Source organism: Battus philenor, unplaced genomic scaffold (genome assembly GCF_028537555.1).
Source record: "Battus philenor isolate CCGP_79_NKW_IND1 unplaced genomic scaffold, ilBatPhil1.0.hap1 SCAF_23, whole genome shotgun sequence".
In the NCBI taxonomy this organism is placed as follows: domain Eukaryota; kingdom Metazoa; phylum Arthropoda; class Insecta; order Lepidoptera; family Papilionidae; genus Battus; species Battus philenor.
In genome coordinates, this window is record NW_027181686.1 from 8,654,516 (window position 1) to 8,673,737 (window position 19,222).

Genomic DNA, 19,222 nt, shown 5'->3' on the forward strand with positions numbered 1-19,222 from the left:
CGGTAAAAGGACAACGAAACTTTTTTATTGACATCGAAAATCTTTTTAATGTTTATGCAAATTAAATTATTTTGTCATTTACTTGAAAAACTATTCAACAACCTCTAAGCCATTCTATTATAACACGATTTTCAATTACAAGGAAAAATGCGCGTAACTAAATGTCAATGTGAACCGATAATATCTTTGTTTATTCCCACATCTTTTTAACACATAAACATTATCTCGTTACATTGTTTAAACAAAGTATTGTATTGTTTTAAGTAATAATTCAAGAAAATATGCTTTAAAATTTATACTCGGCGATAATATGTATACATGTGTTTGTATGTCCAGTGCTAATTTATTAACTTCCTCATTACCACCAAATTTATTTATTGTGTTGTTTTATATAAAGAAACAGTAGGGTATAAATGAAACAAGAAGTCATAAAAAACTATTTATTTAAATATGAAATGAAAAACTTATACAACAAGTGTAAGATTTCAAACACCCGGCGCCTTCGTAACCTAACTTTGGCTGTGCAAGCTGAAACCATCTGAGTCAAAGTAGCTCGTCCACCGCGTATACAAACTTAGGGCTATTTACGAAAATAGTTGTGCTAAATAGATAGATATAAAATAGTGTAGGGCAATTAAAAGGGCGACCGCCCAGCAGTCTTAAACAACCTCCAGTTTATAGGACCTTGTACACTCGGGTGCAAGTGACGTCCTTGACGGTCATCGTCTGCAACAAAGAGATACGAATTGGAAATATTTTAAAATAAAAAGAATTTTTTATTACAATTATGATATTCATTATTGATAGCAGATAGACACGAACTGCAAGGCATATAACTTCCTCTTCAAAAATCGGTTTTACTCTGCCCGCATTCAGCGACTTCACGCGAACTTTATTATGTAGTTATTCCACCCAGTTGAAGCCGTAGTTGCCTAACCCCAGCCGCCAATTATGATAATAATTGGGACACAATATATTCTATCTCATAATGCAAGCCGCCTTCAATCAGTCCTTTTGAAAATCTATAGAAGAAACCTATATATCAAGCTGCAGACATCTTTTTGTTTTTATACTATTTATATCGTGTTGTTAATCACACAATATGATTTTCGATCTGTCCTTTCGGGAGTTAATTGACTTATTTATCAACTTTTCCATTCATTTATTTATTCAAATTAAAACGTAATGCAATTTTATGATGAATTGCAAATCAGTTGATTTTTTTTAAGATGAAGGTATTGATTGAAAGAAGCTTTGCGAGCAAACACAATTTGGCTTTATGTATCTATATGGGCTATCCAATCGAGAAAACATATTATGTATATATATATAAACGTTATGCTATTATTGGAGAATTTTTAACTGAATGCAAATGATTTTATGGTTTGATTAAAAAACTGTGTAACACAATAACTAGAACTTAGATACATTTAAAATTCGCTCTACCGATGACATTATTTGATAAAACAATCTTCGATTACTTACGGCTTTCATCTCCTCAGGTCCGAATTCCCTGATGAAGTTGATTTCCAAGCCATCGGGGCATTTCTGCACCTGCTTCAGGGTGTTTCCTTCGAAGGTGTACACAGACTTCACCTGTAAAAAAAACAGACAGAATTGAAGTCGACTTCGAAATGATTATGATAGAAATGAGAGCTATTAAAAACTTAGCCTATATTTATGAGAATCCTTTTTTTCCAGACTTCCATGAATATCGATGCAAAAGTATTGAATATAGTTAAAGAAGTAGCGAATACAGTCTATACATTATACAAAATAAGTATTCCATCGGATACATACATTGACATTTAATACATTTAAGGCCAGACAGCGCTTACATTTCACAGAATATTCGATACGTTGCTCATGACCCGAGGTATACAGTACGGGATGCAGTGATTCTTGCGGTTTTGCACAGTTCAGTGGTTTGAGTGGCAGTTTACAACATAGTTTCCTTCTAATTCCATAGTATGAAGTAATATTATACAACTTTAGCTGGCCCACGCTCGTTTCGCGTTGCTCTCAGAACATTTTTTGTCATGTCATTTTATAAAATTAATTTTTTGTAATTTTTAACATGCCAAAAAATATTCTATTTTTATGAGTTATAGTTTTAAAGCTTTTACACCTATAATCAATCACCATGTATAAAGCGATCTTACTACTTTATTAAGCTATTGGAATGCAAAGCAATAACATGGCAGAGCAAAGTATGTAGGGACACATAGTAAACAATATAACAAAATATTTTTAATGCGTTTATATTAAATTTTCACTAATACAGTCGCATACTCTGAAATTCATAAATGTGAAAATGATTATTAAAACTAATTCTACAAGTTCCAACTCAAAACCATCTAATTGGGTTTTCACAGGAAAACTAACATGACAGTGTAGTTAAAAACATAATAAAACTTTTCGCGGTCGCAATTACTCTTTACAAACATTACATACCTAGACTAGATATTTTCGCTTTTGTGTATGGTAAATATTTGTTTTGTTAGTTGTCTAGGTAAAAACTACAATGATTTAAGAATATAGATTTCAGGCTATGTTGGACACTTTCGAAATCCTTAACCGCATTATAATAGGCATAAGCAACTTTTGCTGCAGTTTAATATCAAACGAATTGCTCATTAAAATTTATATTTAAAAAGAATGAAACTGTTATAAATTCAATATACTTCAAAATTATTCCGTAACCACCCATTTGAAAGATGTCAATTGAAAAGTTTGACATTGACGGTAACCTCAAAAATAATGTTATTGGCTTCAACCCGGGAGAATTATGTAAATTTGGGGATATGTAAACAGGTCGCGACAAACTACACCTTTTTATGAATGTTACAAAAAACGTACATTTACGTCTTCTTAGCGATTTAATTTCGACCTCTATTTTGACTTTCAAAGTTTTTGTCGACTTTGTTTTTTTCGCGACCTCGTTTAAAATGGATGCGATATTTTATCGCCTTCCAAGATGGATGTAATAAGTAAAAAACGAATTGAACTGATACCAAACTTTATTTATTGTGTGTCCGTTTATTACTTTAATTTTTACGACTGCCACAAAGACTACATTTTAAAAAGAAATAACTTATTCATTGCGATGACAATTCTTAGAAAATTACGGGAGGGAAAACCAAAGATAGTTATATAGTAGTGGTCAACCATAACCATTTACAAAGCTAATGATATGTACCATCTAAATTCCCGACGTGTGAGGTGTGTTAATATATTTAGAATTCTATAATAATAATTCATATAGATGGTTACCTGAAGAATAGTGAAATTTCCGCAGATTTCATACATATAGTCCCGCTTTACCCTTCAAATATTACCAGAAGATGTAAGTCTACGACCAATATGTGTTACCGGTGATGATTTATGATACAAAAATATGGTGTCTTCTTCGGACCTCATTGGCAAACTCCAAGTCGCTCAACGAGCCATGGAGAAGGCTACACTCGAGATATATTTAAGAGACCAAATGACGAATGGAAAGATCTAGAGAAGAACGAACATTACCGACAGGACTCAAGGCAACTTAAAGTGGAATTGGGCAGGCAACATAGCTAGCAGAACTGATGGCAGCTTTTATTTCAGATGGATGGTACTTTAAGATTTTAGAAAGGAGATCACAACCACGGACGCAGCGCAACGTAGGACATCCATTCTTAAGGTCGACTGATAACTTTGTTGAGGTTATCGGAAGACAATGGATATAGGCTGATTTCAACAGATTCTACTGGAAGGTCTATATCAAGCAATATACGTCTTACGGCTGCAATGATGATGATGATGCGATCTAATTTGAAATTTTGTCCCAAAATGATTGAGTTCTGAAGAACTCTCAAAAACTAAAAAACGTTCTAAAGTATTTGGTATTGTTTTTGATTGGTACTTACTATTTGCTGCACATTCCACATGTCGGCAGTGTTTACTATAATTAAAAGCTAGTTTTAAATTTCCGCGCTTACCTTGGCTCCATCGGCACGTTCCTCGTCAATTTCTTCGCCGGGCTTGAACTTGACCTCGGTGGTTTTGAAGGTGGATGACGTGACCAACACGTAGGTGTCACCGTCCTGGCGGACTTCTACCGTTGGCGTTACAGCGTTAGCCGCCTTGCGGGTGATAAGACCCACGCCTGTAACAATGAGGGAAGAGTGTTTTAGTATTTTTCTCTGATAAATTTCGTTTCTACCGGCACACACAATTGTTCGACAATTATGTGTATTATTGTTGCAATATAATACACCGCACTGAATATTTCAGAAGTGAAATAAAAGTCATATTTATGCTATTTGATGTAACCGTGGAAATACCAACGACAACAACGACACAACGACGAAATACAAGCCGGATAACTGATTACAAACCAAAAAAATCTTATAGTAAGGTATTCCTAATATATTCTAGAAAACATGGCGCAAGTATATTGCCTACTGCATAATCCAAACTTATGAATAAAACAAGCGACTTGAATAATGCAGGCGGGAAGCGCGCTCGCATCAACAAAAATAAATTACTGTCAATACATTTTCAAAGTCGACCTTAGAATGACTTGTTTATCGGAGATAAGGTAAGCCTGTGAAACCATTGTTGCAACGATTACTTTGTTAAATTTACAATAATGACGACGAGACGAGATGTTACAACATTACCTACGTTGGAACATCTTGTCTCAAGAAGCTGTTTATTATTACTAAACATATATCTTGCTTCGATAGTAAAACTAAATCATCTATGATATCCTTGATAGTCTCTTTACTATTTGTGATAAAAATCTGTATCTGAGAAATAGGGTAGACATGTCAATATTACAAAAACAATCATCATAATTGTGTCAAGCTCCTGGATGTGAACAGGCAGTTATTCGATCATCGTGGCGATGTTTATGATAGGCCTTGCAGTGGGCGCCTATTGCCCGAATTCTACTTTTTACAAATAATTAAATCACGAGTATTTCTTACTTAAACGAAAACACTTTTCTATCTACTTGGTTTTACAACTCCTTAGAGGGAGGTGTTAACTAGAGTTTATTGGTTGACTAGCTGCTAAAGTTACAAGCAGCTAGAACAAAAACCTAAAACCGGTAGTGCTAATTCAACTCGGAGATGAATCAAACGAGTCCTAGTAATGCCACTTTTTATTCTCCATTTATCCCTTTTATATCGTAGCTGTTAATCAAGTATAAATGTTAAAGAAAAACCCTTTGCTATATAGCCATGGAAATGCATCAAGTTTCTGAATCACAGTATATTAAACGTTGGTATTAAATTGACCATATTTATTTATCTTTATAGGATGATTGAATATTACTTTGCTGAAATAAATACTGCTGGAATAATAGAAAACACTCATCACGGAAAATTTTCGGACGTTATATATTATCTTTTATATTTGGTCGGCTGTACATCACCAAAGGGATATTTTGGCGACAGACATAAGGTCGAACAATAATAGCCTTTTTACCAAAAAAAATAGGTGATTAAGCTAAATTATGTTACAGCATTTAACCATTACTTAATGTGGCAATAATATTCATAAGTTGCATCAATGTGAAACAAAAAAAAATTGTTAAAATGTCACTTGGATATAATTGCAGGCTACCATCACACGCAACGCTTCATTGGTATGTGAAGGTATGTGTAAAAGGTTCTACTTGAATCTACACTTTGTTGTTTAAGAAATATTTGATTCCGTTTACTTCACGATAACAGAATAAAACTTTCCTTTATTAGTTATTACAATACCAGCTATCGATAAATCAAGTACTTTCCTTATCTAAGAAAGGTGTGGCTGCAGCAACATGAGCCACATTATCAATTTATTTATTTGAAAATATTGAGCAGATAAAAAGGATTTCTGTTATCTATAGCTTTAGAAGTAGATAATAAATTTCAGTCTGTCTACACAGGTAAAAACCATGATAAGAGTTATAACACTGTTCTGTGCAGGGGTAGCCCAGCCGTACAGGACCGAGACTCACTTGCGGGTCCGATCCTTGGGATACTGTGTTATATAATTCTCACTTTATGCATTAATTATACAAAATATTACCACTGCTCACATACACCTTTCTAGAGGATAAGGAGCAGCGTTCTCTATGTACCATAATATCACACTGCTAGAGGTAGCCTTGTAGTGAGCGTCTACAGGCTGAAACTATGACGATGAGAACCCTTTTTATAAGGTAAATACGTTCTTCAGAAAAAAGTTCTTTTAAAAAAAACTAGTAAAAAATAAATTTATGGTAAATTTGAGAACTTTTTCCACAACTATAAAACGTGCAAGAAGATAAAACTAAACACTGTTCCAAAAATTCGTGCGTGCAGAAGTGTATGTATTTATGATATAGAAACGAGTAATTTTTGTTATAAAAGAATCAAATTTATTGTACAGTAAAAATTCAACACATAAGTACAAAACATATCTTTTGCAACTACCTATTACTACTTGATAACAAGTTTGTACGTTTATTACTGGAACTAGACTAAAACAGGGGGATGGAAAAATAAAGTTGCTGTTAGTAATGTCAAAATTGGAATTAAAATATCATTAAGGATCGTGCTAGAACAAATGACATCGATTAAAAGTATACATATATCTTATAAGGAATGTGTAATCTAAGGATGTGAAATTAACTGACGATGTTAATGTAGGTGGTCCATGACGCACCGGACGATCCCAGAGGAAGTGTCCTGTTAAGGTTCCTTATTAGGTGTCCCACGCGGCAAAGTTGACCACCTAGGTGTATTATATGCGAAGTCCTATGCTACTCCCAAGTGTATTTCTTGTTTAAGTATTCTAATATGCTGTTTAAGTATTCTATTATGTCTTATATAGATATCGATCAGACTTAACTGTGATAGTTCCATATGTAACGCAACATTAAGGCTGGCGCACTACAAGTAACTTTACCACTGATGATCTATAACTCTCTGTTAGTGACACGAAAATGAACTACGAAAGAATTTGTAACAAAGTTACCTATATTGATTTTGTAATCTCGTATTGATTTTATGAGTTTTACACGAATTAAAGAACACATTTTCAGAGATTACATTTCATAATTTATTGGATTTTTTAATAAATAAGAAAGTTATTGAGTAGCTAAGAAATTATGGAGGAGGCTTCAATAAGTTGTTTTTCTGCTTGCACACAAAATAGATGTAGTTTGTCGTCCCTTAAGTGTTTATCTCTACTTACGCTGTATAAATATAGATTAAGGCTAAAATCTCGACAATTTTTACCTTTTAATTTTTTTCCAGAATGTTCAACCAACATCTGGACGTTATTAAATATATAAACGTCATATTTATCAATTTTAAAATTTCGGGATTTTTTCGATAGGAAGTGTATACATATGATACGTAATAAACCCTTTACGGAAATGTGTAACTTAAATGTCGAATCTATGCTTATCATTTGTCTTCTGATTGCCATACTGGTCTCGTCGCTACAGTATCAAAAATATATAAAAACAAATTCATGTCGATCATTTGTTCTGATTGGACTTGATTATAGCTAATGTACAACTGAAGGTTGCGGCCATGCCGTTACAGTAAATTGCCTGTCGTGCTACGGTAATGATGATATAATTTTAACACCATTTTCCTACTATCTTTGATCTTTGTCGCAGGGAAAGTATCCAGCTACTGTCCATGGCTCGAATTTTGTTTAGATGACAACATATTTTTTTTTGCTGATATATTTTTTTGTATTGTTTCAATGACATCTCACGTTTGGAAGTGATCTCAATAAAAAAAGTTCATTGTTCTGAGCTTTTCTTGAGTTACGCGTTTCGAACCCTCATAATAACTTTATTTTTAAAAAATATTTAAATAGATTTTTTTGTATTATAATAATCTCTCTTAATATATATACATGATAACATATAACAGTGTTAACTTCGTATTTGAATAGAAATCTAGCTTTAAGACTAACAAAGTTTAAAGCTTAATATTAACTAATACATATTAATTGATTGCAGTAGAGCTGATTAGTGTATACTCCCGTTGTCTTCATACGAGGACACTAAATCTAATAAATAACTTAACCTTATCAGTATCAATTTTGAGTAAGAAAATGAAGACAAAATCTAATGACACTATAAAACCACACGCGAGACCCGCTGCCGCATTCTAGCGGCGATGTTCAGTCACCAGAGATAGTTGTTCCACTTACATAAATGTCTCCTGACAGTAGACAGCTAGTTCAATATTAACGGATTCTACTACATTATTGCATATTGAATATACGTATGTACAAAAGGTGATTGATTGTAAATGTAAGAATGCTAATAGGTTGTATGTGTGGCTCATTTATGCCTATCAATGTCTGGTCCGGTATGATCTGCATAGCCTATCCAAAAACTATATTTATAGAAATAATAATTAACGTAAGTCTAATACTGTAAGAAAAAGCCTTTTCAAAAATACTATGTGATTTGGAATAAACTAAATTGTACATTCATATTTAATAGACATCCATCCAATCCATCTGCATATAGCACAATTTTCGATTTATTTCATTTTTCCTAATTACAATCAACTTTTACATTTTAAAAATAACACGTTGACTGTCTTAATATTAAAAAACATCTTTAAAACATCAAAAGAATTTAAATTAATATATTTTATAAATATTTACGTACGAAAGCTCATTTTTGCAACCTTTATAAAATTAAATATTAGGGGGACCGGAAAGTAATGACGCTTACAAGGTTAAATTCACGCGACTGCATTTTTGTCAAGTTTTTATTCCTTATCAATAATATATTCGCCCTCGCTGTCAACAACCATTCGCCATCCAGTAAACAAATTGTCGATACCGGAGCGGTAAAAATCAATCGACCTTTCTGTAAATTATTTCGACAGTAAGGACATTACTTTGAGGTCCCCCTAATATATTTGATGTTTCCGAATAAAGTGTATAAGTATTTTAAGGCATCATCGTCATTTCAGCCGTAGGAAAGTGGCTCCCCCCATTGATTTCTAACAAGGCCGGTGGTAAGCAGGCTGCATCCATAACTCTTTCCTTTAAAAAATTAATCGTTTAATAAAAACTTTTTCGTATAAAAAAAGTGTGTACTATTCAATCTTTATTTTGATAATTTTATTTTAGTTGTTGAAATCAATGACGTTATTTTAAAACACTGCTTCGTGGCATTTATCCTGTTGTAATTCGCACCCACGAATTCGCTCATGTGGGTCCATTACGCTTAATTCACTTCGACAGTGCTAGATGTTGAATCGATAAAGGTCCCAGCTCACATAAGTTGGTCGCTGGGCGCGGATTGATGTGATTGGTTCGCTCTCCGCAACGCGCAATGACGTCAAGGGCATCGACCTCTTAAATTGGCGTAATTTTTCAATTTAGAACCCATCGGTATTGAAGTTTTGTTGGGCAATAAATCTATTTGTTAGCAATTTGATTCCATTGTCCCCTTATGTAATGTTTATGAATATTTAACCATTACTTATTGAATATAAGCTCTGTAGGCAGTGCAATGAAAAATTATTTTTTACTTTTTACAACAGATTTTATAAACTATAGAGTGACGAGACAAGCATGATGCTGTTAAAGTACAAAATGATACTGCAGCAATATCTCGTTAATAAACTGTTTACATGTAAAAAAAGAAACAAAGAAATCGTTCTCAAAAAGACGAAAACTTACTCAATTTTCCAGAAATATTTTAACACATGTGTCTTCAGATTTGTAGATTTCAATAAGAATCTAGCAAGACGTTAAATAATGTGATAAAGATTTTAAATGCAATCATAATTTAAATATTACATAATTATTTTCTTTCCTTTGCATTATTAAACTAATTGGAGCTAGAGAAACACCTGAAGTTTGTCTTTAGTAGAATAAATAAAAAATTCTCATTAAATATTTCATTAATATAAATTATCATGAGAAAGGAAAATATATTACATTAACATAACTGCATATATGGAATGAATTTTAACGCTGAGAACTAATACAATAATAAGTCTATAAAAGTGCACGTCCAGAACCGATAAAGACTATAAAATGTTCAGTGAACTTTACCCGCTAATCATCGGTTCAACGTCCAACGTCCGAAGTGCTACGATGTCAACAAGTCACGATTCTGCCAAGACCTATTTAGAATTTTAGATTTATATTTGCACATTGAAACAAACTATATTTACTGTGATATTAATACAACACTACAATGTTTCATTAGAAGAAGTGTAGTGTGAAGAAATAAGTGTAATCTAGACTATTATGTTTATTTATATCAACATGATGTACCGCGAGTGAAAGTAACGACATATTTAACCTTCAAATGAATCAAGGTCAACATTTGTTAGTCACTTATCTACGTAATGTTGATATGATTTATCCTTTTTGATGGTGAAAAGACCGATAGCTTATTATCACTTCTGTCAAACCATATAACATCCTTTTATTATCTATATAGATAAACTTATGTTACAAGCAGATGGAATTTTTTTATGAAATAAACCCAGTTTGCACAGAAGTTTTCACAAAATTAAGACTTATTTACAATAGATAGAAAGGACACCTGTAAATTTTATGAAATTTTCATGTTTAAAAGTTCATAATACGTAATCAATGTATTGACGTAAAAATACATTTCTAAAATCGGTCAAGTTTGAATTTTTGAAACTCAAAACGGTGAGCGCCAAGCACGTGCACGTACGTGCGTTGTAAATAAGCGGTGTAGTTGGACGGCGGCGGCGATAATGGAATTTTTTTATCAATTCGCTACAGCATCCAATCTATCGGTGTCAGAGTACATTCCTCGCACGCAATGAGTCACTGTCGAAGGCTCCCTCCGACCGGACGCAGCAAGCTCCCCGTTCAAAGCCCGCCGGCTCTCCACAGACCGTCTCGACGACTTATTGACTGAATTGAAGCTGATTGTTGACCATTTGCCGTCAATTGGACGACTAGCGGCCGACCAATCGGAGGTAATCGGTCATCTGTCGGGATATTCACATGCCTAATTAATTCAAAGGATCGTACGATAGATGTGTCACCTTTCAACTCGACTTCCCTTGTATACTATCCGCGTCGCCTGTTCCCGAGAGTTCGCTCGTTATCTTTTATCCAGTTGAAGTGCTGTTATTTATCAATAGAGTATGCGATGCACGTAATTGGTAACATTCACCAACTATAGTTAGGATCAAAGAAAATTCCAGCTACGTCAATTATTAAAACTATCGGAAATACCGTTAATTAAATTTTATCAGTACTAAAAATGTTATTTGTTAATCAATACGTGTATAGATAAATGCAACCAAAAAAAGTAAGTGCAAATTTTATATGTACAGTAAAATAATCACAGATAAAATTACTGAAGTCGTTTTAAAAGAAATTTTATTATAGCAGGTAGTAAAACTAAATTTGCGCTGTATGTTATATATATATATATATATATATATATATATATATATATATATATATATTAATAAGTGTGTGTGTATATATTGATTGATTTTTTGGTTAATTAAAGCCTTTCTTTTTTAAAGTATCAGAGAACCAGATGATATAGAATACCTAAACATACGAAACAATTTGATTTGCTAGTGCCTCTTGGCAAAGCTCTATGTCCCTTAAACTTTTCTGTTGGACGGCGTACTAGAGTACTAGAACTCTCAAGGGACCAACCGTGAAAACCTAGGTTAACTTGGTTAAAAAAAAACTAATATAATTCTGTTTTATCTATGGTTTATTGCGACCATCAAGGTAACAAGTACAATAATCATAAAAATGAAATAAACGTTTCATGTCCCTTCAAACCAATATTATATTGGCCATACGAAATCATCAAGGTCAAACAAACCAATAATACCTCAATTTTTATTAGTACCAGTAATATTAAAAAAGTATATAAGGTTTTAAGCTAAACTATACAACAAAGGAGAAAGAGGTTATCAGTTAAATCCTGTATTTATATATTAATTTTTCAAACTCTTCCTTTCTTTCAAACTATCTATAAAAAAATTGAACTATGTGTAAAAAAATTATTAAAAATAATAATAAAAAAACTAAATGGTTATGGATACAACATATGTATAAATATTTGTGAGTATAAAATGTTTTAAAAATTTTTTATTTATTATATATACATATATATATTAATAACAATACAAATTTGTATTATAAGCATATTATATAACATTGTTAGCAACAATGTGCTGTTGCCAGACTCCCGCGCGTAGTTCCAGTTCAAAGACCAAGGTTATCAGTCTCTATCAATATGCACATAAATGCTTTATTTCGTGCAATTTTTCACCTGTTTTTACAACATTAAAACAAGTTATAATAAAATTCAATTTAAAAAAAATAGAAAGGTTCTTAATATTGTCGAAAAAAGAAAAAAAAACGAACATGGGTTTCATTTCCGACAAGCGTTCACTTATAAAAACAGATATTAATGGCTTCAGCAATGATTTACACGGACTTTAAGTCGGAACTTTTTTTGCAAAATGTCATTAAGCATATTCTAAATGATTCACATAATTTTTTTCTACACCTTGTTAGTCATCGTATTTCAAAAAATATCCTATATATTACTCACGACTGTATCAACTTATCAGGATTTTCGAATAAGATAGCGGAAAGACTGCAGTAAATTCGTTTACCTGAATAAAAACTGCATACTAAGATTTGCCCAGAAACTTGTTTTTTTTTTTTAATTAAGTCTCTTTGGTAAGCTCATAGTAACCCAACGTGCCATAAAAAGGACTATGCTTGGGATTCTCTACGACATCGGATCTAAAATAAGACTCGTGGACAAACATAATATACATAACCCAACGGATTGGCAAGTCGAAGTAGCAATTGATAGACCACAGTGCGTGCAGAACTTTAAGACTCTGGGGTTTTAGGGTGCTGGAGTAGAGACCATGTAGAGATCGGCAAACTGACAAACATAAGAAAACTGAAAAACATAAGATGAACAGACAACCCTGTTAAAGAATGGTAGACGCTGGATGCAAGCCGCTTCAGACTGATCTTATTGGGAAATCTACGAGAGGCTTTTTACATCCAGCACTGGACGTCTTATGAAATGATGAATGATGATGATAAAGAATCGTCCACAAACATAACAAGACCACCAACCACTTAACAACCTTTAAGTAGAATAAAATATAATCATCGATTACTATAATCGATCTTGACTAATTGATAATGTCAATTTAACTTGTTAAAAAGGAATTAAAATGGATTATCTGATAACAACATATAGATTCTTCATTTCCACGAATTACACTTATGCACACTATCTAGTATTTTTGCGAAATTTGGTGACTAATTTAATAAGCAAAAACATGTACCGTGAGTCAGTTAAATGAGTACTCCGAAAAGGCTTTTTTAGATAAGGCGATTTTTTATCGTTTCCTTGCTTCGGTTGTTCAATTAGTTACAGTCGACAATTTTTTATCTGCTTCAGTGTATTTCGTACATTTCCTCCGTATATATCTTTAGTAGCCTAATCAACAATATTGCAATAATAAAATACACCTATCACCCGATTTACACGGTAGATACGTTCCTAAGAAAAACGTGTAAATCGAAAATTAAAAATGTTCAAGTCAAACCGTGTAAATCGAAAAACTTGCAGAATATGCATAATTTTGCTTTTAAACAGTTGTAATTTTTTTCAATATTTTTAGGTGTACACAGAAATAAAAATAAAATGCATTGACAAGTTAAAACATTTAATATATTACGGAAATACTGTTTTTACTTAATTGCAATACATTAAACAGAAAAACAAAAAATTAAACCAAAAGTGTTTTATTATCCTTCATTACTGTCAGAAATTACTTTCATTCTTTTTTTCGGAATCGAAGGTTCGAATTCACTTTCATCACTCGAAGTTATTTGTACCGATTCGATGTTTGAAGCAGAAATATTTACATTATGAGAGATGGTTATAAAATCTGTTATCAAAACAAAAAAAAACTTATTTGGAAAACACTGTAAAAGCGAAAACGTGTAAAACAAGTACCGTGTAAATCGGGGGATAGGTGTACTAAAATATTTTTTGTTTAGCTCATTTAAAAGAAAATTATGAACCTTAAGAACTTAATAATAAAAGAACAATACGTTTAATTTCAATCCTTTATATTATGAATTAATATAGCTTATATGGCTTGATATGTATGATAATATTGTTTGTCACTAAATAATTGAATAACTGACTAACTGTACAACTATAGAACATTACGCATTTAAGAAATACTGGTTGTTTAAAAAAAAGAATTTTTTGAATAATAAAAGATTTTCTGAGTCATTCTTGGAACTGGAATCCTCGTATTATGATGGAACGAAGCACCCATTTGGAATACCGGAAAGTATTATTAATTATTTTTAAGTTTTATTTCAAAGGAACGTTTGATTTGTATTTTATTATTTATTTAACCTGCCTTAAGTTGTTGACTAAATAAAATAAAAAAAATAATCATAAAGAATACTGTATCTGTCATTCATTTTTGACAATTAAGATAAAAAATAACAAAGTCGATTGATCCGATGATATCAGGGTTGTGGCAACAAAAGGACCTTTCATACTCCATAGTGGTGACTTTGTTTATGTGAACAGTATTCTTTCATCAGGACAAAGATGAAAGAGATTACTCATAGCATTATCACTTTTTAGACATTTCTTAATAATCAAATATCTCCTACAGGTTATCACATGGACTATAAATTCTTGTTATGACAAATTTTGATACATTTTGACTCAATATATGACGAAGTTTTAATACATTGGTACAAAGTTTCGAATTTTACTCTTGAAGCGAAAAAAAATAATTGATTAGTGTCGTTATTATAATGACAGAAAGTCATTGGAGAAGTAAGACGATTGTCACGTTATATATGTTTTTTTAGGAATTAAATTAGACTAGGTTTCGCTAATGTTAAAGTTTAGCTAAAACCGCCTACGGCAGCTAATTCTGCCGCCAAAAATGAAGAGATAATCGCTATACTTAGTTTGTATGGTGCAATATTTAAAAACATGAGATAGTCGATGCCATTATATTTGGGTTAGCTAAGATTGTAAATAGTTTCTATGATACATCGATCACAACTGGCTTTCATTTTACTCTCCGACGATGGAAGAAATATTTGCACGAATAGTTTATCGCTGCCACTAGCAGCCAGGATTGAAATCTGAATTCGAATTTGAATTCAAACTTTCGCTTTAATTAGAACGAGCAATTGTAATTTAACTTTAAAAAGTATTATGCCCGTAGTGGCCAGTAACATGGAGCGTTCTCATGTGAACGCTTACCAACAGATAAGATGTCTGATTCTCTAGTGAATATGGTGTATCGACCGTATATTTGCCGAAAGTCATGCGAGTGAAATGGATAAGTATTGAAGGTACCGCCGTTTCTCGGTTCAAGTTTGGTCGTGTTACGTCATTTATATTTGTTGTGTCAAACTAATGAAAAAACTCAATATTTTCATTTCTACAATACTCTATGCATGAAATTGTAATAAATATCAATTCAAGTGAGTCACCTTAGAAAAATGTAAACATTACTGTTTTTTTTCATCGTATTGACAACCAGTCAATGCAAGAGAACATGAGATTAGTGCAAAACTCAGCGGAATTTATAACATCAACGCCTAATACAATATTCCATTAACGTACTTAATCTATGTTTTAAATGTCATTTACGTATAGACATTTTAACAAATTATTTCGATAAATAATTCGGAACATCGTCTTTTCTCAATTTTACTTTTTTTCTCGAGTTACCGTAACGTCATGCGGTACAAGATCATAATATTTTTTTTATTTATTAATTAGTAATCGAGTAATATAAATATTTTCAGTGTAATTTTAAAAAATATTACCGCACAAGGACTTGAGTAAATATATTTAAAAAAAAAACTATGTGACTTTCTTGCAAAAATTAAAAAAAAATGTATTTGTCGTGTTCATATCATAAATATATGTAGTATATATGAATTAGATATTGCCTTATCGCCTTAAAGTACATTTTACACTTTATCTCAAGACTAACCATTACTTATGATTTCACACGTTATGGTTATGCTGCGGGTATACCTTTAAACCGACATAAAATTTATGTTTTCTTCACAATTGCATAGTTTAGTTTATTAGACAAAACGTTTTTTCTACTATAGAAAGAAAAAAAATATAATTTATTTTAAAAGACTCATACATATTCTCTTGTTGGATAATGGACGTTTCTATGTATTACACTATTATACCTATTACAAGACATGGCATTCCAGGTCGCAGCCACTGGTATTGCGCTGCTCGTATTCAACTACTTCTCTCAATCTTTACTATCACTTCAGTCCACTTAACAGGAGCCTACCATCGCATATGACAGTGATTTTTTCTAAATTAAATTGTTACAAAAGTCGTCATAGTTTCAACCCATAGAAACCCACTGCAAGGTAAAAAAGATATCTATACGGGGGATGTTCCACAATCGCCACGCTTGGCAGGAGGCAGAGGTGGTACACAGAGGACGCTGTTGCCCATCCTCTGGAAACTTTTTTTTTAATGCACAAAATGTGAAGTATTTTAACATTGTATTCCAGGAATTGAACCCGCGACCTACGATCGCAAGTCTCATTCCTCTACCGCTGGACTATCACTTCTCGCATTATCACCGGATGATGGACAAATTATACACATCAAAGACCCGTATACAATATAAAATATTCAAACATACATACTAATCCTAATGGTTAACTTGTTAGCGGTGAATTACAGTTGTACGATAATTATTATCACCTTTCAACAATGTTCAATCCGTTGGGGATAGAGATAAGATAGATGTTTATGAATCTTCGCACTGTCGATAATTATTTATTAACTTTTTTTTAATTTTACAACTATTAGGGCCCCATATAAAACTACACGACTTCTCTTATATATCACCTTGGTTTCTTTAATTATTTCTTTTAATAATATATTTGCTTTATATTATTTTAGCATTTGTTACTCTTAAGTATTAAAATAAAAAAAATAAAACCTACACAGACAAAAACTTACAAATATATTTTTTTAGTTGGTAGTGAAACATATATCAAATACACCATTAATACAACAGGTGTGGACAAAGTTAGTGCAGTTATTCGATTTCCATTAATAGTTAATTATGAGCTGCAGCATATTCTTTTTAATGTTTAAAGACGACTGAAAATATAATTTTATTAAAAGTATGCAGTACACATGTAATAAATTAGCGATAAATTTGTTATTTAGACACCAAAAAAAGATTAGAAAAAGAAACAACTACGTGTAAATTTATAATTAATAGACTTATTATCTAAAAACAATAAAACAGTGGCTCGTTTGAGACGAACCTTAGTCCAATCCTTATGCAATTCTCAAAACTATGGCGCCAATAATGCTGGTTGCAATTCCTCACTGAATTGTTTTGCTTTAACCTTTGTTCGGAAGGCAGCGTTACTTGCTTTATTTACTAAAGCTAGTTTCAAGCACGTTCAAACACATACAAAAATTGCGATTTTCAACAAAATATATTTACGGGTTATTTAACAATTTTCTTATGAAAATTATAATTTTTTTTCCGTATTTTAAAAATAAATATGCGACCAACGCGTGTGATAAATTAAGAAATACAGTTACGTCTATCAGTCATTTATTGTTATGAGCAACCATAAAAATAAAAACTAGAATTTAGAAAATTAATTAATATCTATATGGAGTTGTAAAATGCACAAGAATTTTAAAAATAAATAATAATCAAATAAGAAAACGTAGCGGGTAGACCGCGGCAAAAAAATTTGAGATGGCGTGGTTGACTAATTAGCCGGTATGCAATCTTTTTGTACAAAAGTATTGATATTGCTGTAAGTACGTTATGAAATCACTTACCAATTGCCTTCATGAACTCGTCGAAGTTCTCCGAAGAGCTCATCTTATATTTCTTGCCAATGAAGTCCATTTTATTTTAAAGTTAAGTTTTGAAAGTTTAAAAGGGAGCAAGCGCACTCGATGGCAGCCGAAACCGGAATGAAATGATCGGTGGCGTGATGGCAGAGCTAGCCGAGTGACCGGTTTTATCGTTCACACGCATGCGCTCACATAATGAGAACGAATGAACGTTATGTTCGAATGAAAACTGATGCTTCAAAATTATCGATTTTCTTTGTCGCGAATACTTTGAAGCTTTATAGATTAATAGAATATTTAGATAAGCTTCTTGTTTTTGGGAGTGTTAATATTAACAAAAATATGAAATAGTTTTACTATAACATTTTGAAAAGTAATCATTGTGGTAGTCTATGCAATTTCTTTATTACGTCTTTTAAATTTACGGGTTCTTACTAAGAATTCTATTATTCAGGTAGCACTGTTGAAGCTTAAACTTCAATCGTGCTTCCGTCAAATTCAATTTTATCTTACAACACTACATAGAAAAACAATTGTTAAACAATTATTAAAAATTGTTTTTGTCACGTACTTTTTAAGTATCGCATATTATATTATTTTTTTAAAATAATTTATGAGCAATATTACAGGGTACGAGCTGTTGTCCGAAGTTTTAAAAGTTTAGGGTGAAAATAGTTGCTCATTATTTTTTATTAATCTTATATTAAGTTTTCTTTATAACTATACTTACTCTTGCAATTTTTTTCATAGAATGATATTTATAGAAAGTTGGTAATATTAATTCTTTTTCTCTTTTCTTATTTCAAATGTAATTGTGAAAAAATATTAAATTTGAAATGTTTTTAGTTTTAATGTATAATATGTCAAAAATAGTTAAGAAATAATGTAAAATGATTGTATCATTGTATTCCGATGACGGAATTGTATGATGTTACATGTATGTACAAGAATTATAACAATTTAGTGCACATAATAATTCAATTAACTACATAATAATAAGTTAAGGGGATACTCGTATGTTTCCGGCAGCCCGCATACAGGCAGTGAGAAGTTCCGGGTCTCAGCAATGCTATTCTTGCAATTTTCAATTGAAAACGTTGTCATTTATATACCGGAAAATATGTTATTTTCAATTATATAATTAATAATAAGTTTTTAGTATGTTGGTTCCAATTTATATTTTCGTTTTTCTATTTTGATGTAAATGATTAAGTTATAATCATTTCTATGTGTATATCTTAGTAAAAATTTTTTTTGTTTCTTTAAACTTGCCGTAATAAGTTAAAGAAAATGAAAACTTGA

At 31.8% G+C, this 19,222-nt stretch overlaps 1 protein-coding gene across 1 annotated transcript; it reads right to left on the reverse strand.

The window, feature by feature from the left end:
- Window positions 1-426: 426 nt before the first annotated feature.
- On the reverse strand, window positions 427-18,057 carry LOC137923969 (fatty acid-binding protein-like). Its single transcript, XM_068767245.1, has 4 exons — window positions 17,903-18,057; window positions 3,978-4,144; window positions 1,486-1,596; window positions 427-726 (listed from the first exon to the last, which is right to left on the reverse strand). The coding sequence occupies exons 1-4, from the start codon at window positions 17,970-17,972 to the stop codon at window positions 676-678; spliced, it is 399 nt and encodes a 132-aa protein (XP_068623346.1). The 5' UTR covers window positions 17,973-18,057; the 3' UTR covers window positions 427-675.
- Between the last annotated feature and the right edge of the window lie 1,165 nt (window positions 18,058-19,222).